General features: G+C 64.1%; 1 protein-coding gene across 1 annotated transcript; it reads left to right on the forward strand.

The window, feature by feature from the left end:
* Positions 1 to 858: 858 nt before the first annotated feature.
* On the forward strand, positions 859 to 3,860 carry ACTG1 (actin gamma 1). Its single transcript, XM_049811924.1, has 6 exons — positions 859 to 993; positions 1,387 to 1,519; positions 1,612 to 1,851; positions 2,203 to 2,641; positions 2,755 to 2,936; positions 3,037 to 3,860. Exons 2-6 carry the CDS (start codon positions 1,397 to 1,399, stop codon positions 3,178 to 3,180), a joined length of 1,128 nt encoding a protein of 375 aa, XP_049667881.1. The 5' UTR covers positions 859 to 993; positions 1,387 to 1,396; the 3' UTR covers positions 3,181 to 3,860.
* Positions 3,861 to 7,810: the final 3,950 nt, after the last annotated feature.

Genomic DNA, 7,810 nt, shown 5'->3' on the forward strand with positions numbered 1-7,810 from the left:
GGTGCCGTGGGTGGGCCGGCACTGCCGGGGTGCCGGGTGCCGTCCGTAGGGCGCACCGGGGGCACGGCCTGCCTATGGGTGCTGGCAGGAGCGCCGACATTTGGGGGGTGCTTATAGCTGGGGGATGGACGCGCCGGTGTGTGGCACGTAGGTGTTACCGACGGGGGGGTGATGGGGCTTTTTGGGGGGGGGGGGGCCGGAGCTGCCAGAGTTTGGGGGTGCAGCTGGGGGGGGAGTGCCGGGGTGCAGAGCGCTGCCCGAGGGGGGCCGCTGGTGGGGTGCAGGTGCAGCAGGTGGGGGGTGTTGGGGGGGGTACAGGTGCTGAACCGAGGGGTGCGTGGTGCTGCACTGGGGGGGGGGGGGGGGGTACCGGGTATTGCTGCGGGTCGGTGGGGTGCCCATGGAGTGGGTGGGGTGCACGTGCTGCCCGAGGGGTGCACGTGCTGCCTGAGGCTCTGCACGTGCTGCCCGGGTGTGTGTGTGTGTGTGGGGGGGGGGGTGTATGGGGGGGATGGGGGGGGGAGTGTTGGGGTTGGGGGGAAGGAGAGGGGGGCGCGGTGCCACCCTCGGGGGTGCAGGGCCAGGCCCGGCCAGGCCCCCGGCGCTATCGGAGGGGAACCGGGTGCCGCCGGGGGGTGGATGCCCGGTGCTCGGCTTGGGGGGGGGGTGCGCGGCCGGGGGTCCCCACCGGGTCCCGGGGGTCGCTCCCCCCCCCCCCCAACTATCGCCCCATGCAGGTTCCGGGGTGCAGCTTGAGGGGGGGGCGGGGGCAGCCCGGCAGCCACCCCACGTGGCCGGGACGGCGCTAGCCAATGAGAACGCGTGTTTCTGAAAGATCTCCATATATGGCGATGTTCTCGGCCGGGCGGGCGGGGCCGTCGCCCCCCGGGTATAAAAGCGCGGGGCTGGGAGCCGGACGGTCTCACTCAGCCGGCGGCAGCGGACCAGGCGGCACCATCTTCCCCAGCGCCGAGAGCAGCCTCCCCCGCACAGGTACCGGCACCGGCCCCGCGGCACCGGCGGCCATGGGGCGTGGCCCGCGCCCCTGCCGCCCCCTTCTACGGTCCCCCGGGGGGGAGGGGGGATAATGGGGGGGGGGGGGGGGGCTCCTGGCCGGGGCGACCTGTGGCCGTATCGTGTCTATGATTCCCCCCCCCCCCCCCCGCGTTGCTGGAATGGTGTCGGCCGGTTGAACAGGGTGCTGTGGGAGGGTGCGGCGCGATTGGTGGCGGCGATGGGTGACGTCAGGGCGCGGGAGATTCAAACGGCGAGCGGGGGGGGGAAGGGGAGGGGTCCGTCCCGCCGGGGCGGAGGAGTTGGGGGGGGGGGGTCCGGGCCCGCCGCCAGCGCGGCCTCCCGGGTTCGCTGACCGGTCCCGCCCCGCAGAGCCTCCGCCATGGAAGAGGAAATCGCCGCCCTCGTCATCGACAACGGCTCCGGGATGTGTAAGGCCGGTTTCGCCGGGGACGACGCCCCCCGCGCCGTTTTTCCCTCCATCGTCGGGCGCCCCCGGCACCAGGTAGGCGGGAGGAGGAAGAGGAGGAGGGAGGGGAGGGCGGACCGGGGCGGTGCTGCCGGCGGGCGGGCGCTGACTCAGCTTTGGCTTCGCAGGGCGTGATGGTGGGCATGGGGCAGAAGGACAGTTATGTAGGGGACGAGGCCCAGAGCAAGAGAGGGATCCTCACCCTGAAGTACCCCATCGAGCACGGCATCGTCACCAACTGGGATGACATGGAGAAAATCTGGCACCACACCTTCTACAACGAGCTGCGCGTGGCTCCCGAGGAGCACCCTGTGCTGCTCACAGAGGCTCCCCTGAACCCCAAGGCCAACAGAGAGAAGATGACGCAGGTACTGTCGCTCGCCCGGTGGCCACTCCTCACTCTCATCTTGCTCACAAATCTCTTTTTGTTACGGCATCTTAAACCTGAGTTTGGTTTTTTCTCTCTCCCGACATTTTCAGGGTTCTGTACTCCTGGCATTTCTTCCTTGACGCCTCAGGTTTCTTTTGTTTGTGTTTTCTGCCTGCACTCTTTGCTTTTTCCTTCACACACCGTTTTGGGTTTTGTTATTTTTTGTTTTGGTTTTTTTTTTTTGCATGTCAGCATGTGTGTTCTAATGTGGGTGCAAGTGAGCCAGCTCATGACTTGGTGCTAATTGATCTATTTTTTTCTCTCCTCCCTCCCCCCCCCTTCCTTCCAGATCATGTTTGAGACCTTCAACACTCCAGCCATGTACGTGGCTATCCAGGCTGTGCTGTCCCTGTATGCCTCTGGTCGTACCACTGGTATTGTTATGGACTCTGGGGACGGTGTCACCCACACTGTGCCCATCTACGAGGGTTATGCTCTGCCCCACGCCATCCTGCGCCTGGACTTGGCTGGCCGTGACCTGACAGACTACCTCATGAAGATCCTGACAGAAAGAGGCTACAGCTTCACCACCACAGCCGAAAGGGAAATTGTCCGTGACATAAAGGAAAAGCTCTGCTATGTTGCCCTGGACTTCGAGCAGGAGATGGCCACTGCTGCCTCTTCCTCCTCCCTGGAGAAGAGCTATGAGCTGCCTGATGGCCAGGTGATCACCATCGGCAACGAGAGGTTCAGGTGTCCAGAAGCTCTCTTCCAGCCCTCATTCCTGGGTAGGTGTGGGCCAGGGTGGTAACTGCCAGGGTTGCCTCCGGGATGTGGGGTTGGCGTGACCCAAACGAGGTGCTGTGTTGGGTACTAATGAGCCTGCAACTCTTCTCCCCAGGCATGGAGTCCTGCGGCATTCACGAGACCACTTTCAACTCCATCATGAAGTGTGACGTGGATATCAGGAAGGACCTGTATGCCAACACAGTCTTGTCCGGTGGCACCACCATGTACCCTGGCATCGCTGACAGGATGCAGAAGGAGATCACAGCCCTGGCACCCAGCACGATGAAGATCAAGGTAAGAAACGGCAAGATGAGGCTGAAGGCTGATGGTGGTGGGGAGAGGTGGGAGAAGGCTGGGCCGCTCTGACCGCTGCTGCTTCTCTCCTCCTTCTCAGATCATCGCTCCCCCTGAGCGCAAATACTCGGTCTGGATCGGCGGCTCCATCCTGGCCTCGCTATCCACCTTCCAGCAGATGTGGATCAGCAAGCAGGAGTACGACGAGTCCGGCCCATCCATCGTCCACCGTAAATGCTTCTAAACGGACTGCTGGCAGGCGCGCTGCGCCTGCTGCATGAGTTGTCTCACTAGTATATGTTTGCCCAGGCAAATCTATACACCTCATGCTAGCCTCATAAAACTGGAATAAGCCTTCTTTCAAAAGAAACTTGCCCTTGGAAAGTCTGTACCTGATGTTAGACACATGTCGGCACTGGATGGTCGAGCTGTCACTTTGATTTGACCTTGTTATTTGAGTTAACTGTTCCCTCGGTGTACACCTGAGCGAAATACCCTGTACAGATCCGCTCCCGGCCACGGGGCCGGCCTGGCACCTCGCCGCGGAGGAGAGCCCGTGCCTGACTGGGGCTCCCGCAGCTCGCTACACTGACAGTGGCCTGTCTCCCCGTGCCCCGGGCCGGGACCGGTGTGTACAGGGTATTTGGAGTCAGACTTGCCGTACATCCAGTGTGGAGTATTCCAGATTTCCTGTAGAGGCTGGTAGGAGTCCATCGAGAATTCACTTCTGTCGCTGCCGTTCTAGCAAGGTTGGGAAAACATATCGCATCCGAGCCTTACGAACCAGTTCTTCATTCTCCTCCCCACCCGTATCCCAGTCGACATCACGGGGCTGAAGTTACTCAACTTGAGTTGCTGAAACTTTGCATTGACACCTGTAAATTTACGCATCGTTTAATTTATGTAAGATTTTTGTACGTTGCCTTAATGTTCTCACATGACGGTAGGAAACCAAAATTTGTAAGTCATCCTAAAGTTGAGAAATTGTAATGCCCAACAACACATCATTGTGTAAGGAAAATAAAAAAAAACCATACAAAAAGCGCTGCAGTAAAACCCAACTGGGGGCTGTGTGTGCTGTGGGGGAGGGAGGGGGGCAAGGGGGACCTGAGCTGGAGCTCCTGCTGCCTCTTCCCAAGGAAGCTGCTGCGATGCTACTTTTGGGTTAAAAATGGGTGTTTTAGGTGCCAAGCAAGGACGGAGAGGGGTGGTGATGGGTGCTGCCTTCCTGGCCTTAGTCCTGCGTGTGCGGCACCCGGGTGAAATGTGGGGTGTCGTGCCTCCCCAATGTGGGAAGGGGTATGGGATTGTTTTGGCTGCTGCTGGGCCCTGTGGCACTGCCAAGTGCTGCTCTCGTTTCTGCAGGGACAAAGAAACCTGCTAATTAATGGAAGTGCCAAGGTCAGGCAGTGTAGTTGCCGTTAGGTCCGTCTGTGGCAAATGTAGCTCTGCTGGTCCTGGCCCTCACCACCATCCTGTGTTGGGGTGGCATGGGGGGCACTGGCAAAGTGTGCTGGAGCCCCTCTGTCAGCCGGGCACGGGCTCCCAGGCTGCCACGTCTTCCCAGTGCCTGGCTGGTTCTCTGCCAAAGGCCGGGCTCTTGACCCCTTTGCCAGCGCTCTTCCTCCTCTCCCCTCCTCTTCACCGGATTTGTGTCAACCAAAGGCGTCCGTCGTGGCCGAGTTGGGTGTCACTGTGCCGCAAGGACACCGGCTGCAGCAGGGGAGGACGAGTTGCGGCTGGGGGTGCTGGGGCAGCCCAAAGCGGTGCCAGCGCCGGACCGAGGCCCCTTTGCTTGCCGGCACTGCGGTGTGGTGAGCCGCAGGGTGCCGGGCCGGGTTCACGGTACCACCTCGTGTTATGTTGCGCTGTGCCACGTTGCTCCGTGCCGCGTTTGCCCCAGGTGGCCTTACCGGCGTGTCCTACGGTGACACCACTGCCCGGCTGTCCCCAAAGCGTCCCCGTTCCCCCCATTTTGTCCTTGACCGCACCCAGGCCCGTCGGAGCCAATTTTGGCACCGGGAGCCTGGCGTCAGCCCCACGCGGGGCCCGGCTGAGCCCGTGGGGTGACACCGTGGCGTAGTGTGTGGGGGGTCACCATCACTGCTGTGCCAGGGACACCGCGTGGCCCCAGCTGTTGATTTGGGGGTGGGTGCGCACCCCTCCTTGGGGGGGGGGGCGGCCCTGGCTGGGTGCAGCTGCGTGTGCGAGCGAGTGCTCAGTGCCGGGACGGGGGGGGTCAGGCCCAGCGTGGGGAGGGGGGATTGAGGGGGTGCCCCCCCCCCCCCCCCAGCACCATCCCCAGCACCCTCTGGCCCAGCCAAGCCGTGGTGTGGCCCCAGGGGTCCCTCCTGGTGGCTGGTGCAGGATGAGGCCCCCCCTCCCCGCACCCCCACCTCCCCGGGCCCCCCCCAGCCCCGCAGCACCTGCGCTCACCAACTGGCCAGCACCCACACCCAGCTGTCCGCCCGTCTGTCTGTCCATCCGTCCGGCCCTCTGTGCACCCATCTGTCTGCCCACCCCTCCCTGCACCTGTCCGTCTGTCCGTCCTCTCCCCCCACGCCATCCCTCCATTTGCCCACCCGTCCACTCCCATCTGTCCGTCCATCCCGCCCGGCCTTTTGTCCGTCTGTCCGTCCGTGTGTTCTCCCCGGTGTCCGTCGGTCGCGCCCTGTCGCGGGGCGGCCGCCAGGGGGCAGCACGGCCCCGCCGCTCCGCCAAACGACACGAGTTCGCGCGGTCTCAGCTCCCACCGCTCCGGGGACGGGCCGGGGGGGGCCCGGAGCCCCCCGGGGAGGGGATGGGATTGGGGGGGGGACCCGAAGGAAGGGCCCGGACCCCCCCCGACCCCGTTACACCAGCCCCCCCCCCCCCCTCCGCCGCGGTCCCTGCAGCCCCCCCCCCTCCCGCACCACCTGCCCCCCCGTGTCCCCGCACGCTCCAACCCCCCCCGCACCCCTCCATTCCCCCCCCGCACCCCCCCCCCTCATTCCCCGTCCCCCCCCCCCGTCCCCCCAGTCCCCGTCCCCCCGCCCCGGCCCCGGGCGGCTGCCGGCCGGAGGGAAAGGGTTAATGGCGCCCGGGTGGTGAGAACAAAAGGGCTCCCCGCCAGCCAATGGGAGCCGGGCTCCGCATCCCGACACCCTCTGGTTGGCTGCGGGGCGGCCAATCGCGGGCGAGCTCTGCCTGTCCGTCTGTCCCCACGTGGGGAGTGTTCTGCTTCCCCCCCCACCTCCGCTTGTTTCCTCCTGCCCGCTTCCTCCTGCCTGCAGCTTCCTCCTGCCCGTTTCCTCCTGCCTGCAGCTTCCTCCTGCCTGCAGCTTCCTCCTGCCCGTTTCCTCCTGCCTGCAGCTTCCTCCTGCCTGCAGCTTCCTCCTGCCTGCACCCTCTTGCCTGCAGCTTCCTCCTGCCCGCTTCCTCCTGCCTGCAGCTTCCTCCTGCCTGCAGCTTCCTCCTGCCTACACCTTCTTGCCTGCAGCTTCCTCCTGCCCGCTTCCTCCTGCCTGCAGCTTCCTCCTGCCTGCACCCTCTTGCCTGCAGCTTCCTCCTGCCCGCTTCCTCCTGCCTGCAGCTTCCTCCTGCCTGCAGCTTCCTCCTGCCTGCACCCTCTTGCCTGCAGCTTCCTCCTGCCCGCTTCCTCCTGCCTGCAGCTTCCTCCTGCCTGCAGCTTCCTCCTGCCTGCACCCTCTTGCCTGCAGCTTCCTCCTGCCCGCTTCCTCCTGCCTGCAGCTTCCTCCTGCCTGCAGCTTCCTCCTGCCTGCACCCTCCTGCCTGCAGCTTCCTGCATCCTGCCTGCACCCCTGCTGTAGCATCCTCCCCCGGACCCCGCAGCATCCTCCTTCCACCCTCCTGCGTTGCTCCTGCAGCCCCTTCCTCCCTTCTTCCTCCTCTCACCCATCCTCCTTCCCCCCCCCCCCCAGCACCCTCCATCCCCACTGCAGCCCTGGGCACCCCCTCCATCCCCTCACCCCCAGCCCTGCATTTCTGCACCCCTGCAAGGCAGCAGGACGGGGTGCCCCCAGGACGGGGTGCCCAGGGGTTTTGCCCTCCCCGCGTTGCCCTACGGCCCCTGCACCCTGCCCGGCTCCTGCATGCAGCGAGCTGGGGAGGCCTCTGCGGGCACCCGGGGTGGGGTGGGGGTCCCCATAACTGGGGGTGCAGGCTCCACCCAGGGGTGCCCATAACTGGGGGTGCAGCTGGGAGTGGCCACAGCAGGAGGGAAACTGAGGCAGAGCAGAGAGCAGAGCCGGCGCCAGCAACGGTTCATATATTTATTCATAAGCCAAGTTATCAATAAAAAAGTTCCATACTAAAAGGCCTTTACATAGAGTTTGCTGTTCATAAAACCTTTGTGTTTTTAATCCTTTTTTTTTTTCCTTTTTTTTTTTTTTATTGTTGGGGGTTTTTTTGTTTTTGTTTTTTTTTGTCTTGTTTTGTGTATTTTTTTTTTTTAGTGTTTACACTGGAAAAGCCCCCGCCGCCGCGCGGCCTGTACACATTTACAGCGTGGGGTGACGGCGGGCAGCGGCGGGCAGGGCTCGGCGGGACGGGCCAGCGTCCGCCGGCACCGCGGCCACCCCGCTATTGCACTGGGGCCGGGCAGCGGTGGCGGGACCCCCGGAGGAGGTGGGAGGGCAGGGGAGAAGGGGGCCAGGAGAGCCGCCTCTCCCCCCCCACCCCCAGCCAGCCTGCCACCCACTCCCCCCGCCGCGCTCGCCGCCGCGCCGGGGACCGAGCCCCCCGCCCTGCCGCCGCGTCCCCCCTATATACAGAGCTCCCCCGCTGTCCTCGTCCCAGCCAGGCTGGGGGAAACAGTGCACTGAAACAGAAACGCGACCCCCCCCACCCCTCCCGCCCCATATTATTATTTTTTT

Source organism: Accipiter gentilis, chromosome 10 (assembly GCF_929443795.1).
Source record: "Accipiter gentilis chromosome 10, bAccGen1.1, whole genome shotgun sequence".
Classification (NCBI taxonomy): Eukaryota; Metazoa; Chordata; class Aves; order Accipitriformes; family Accipitridae; genus Astur; species Astur gentilis.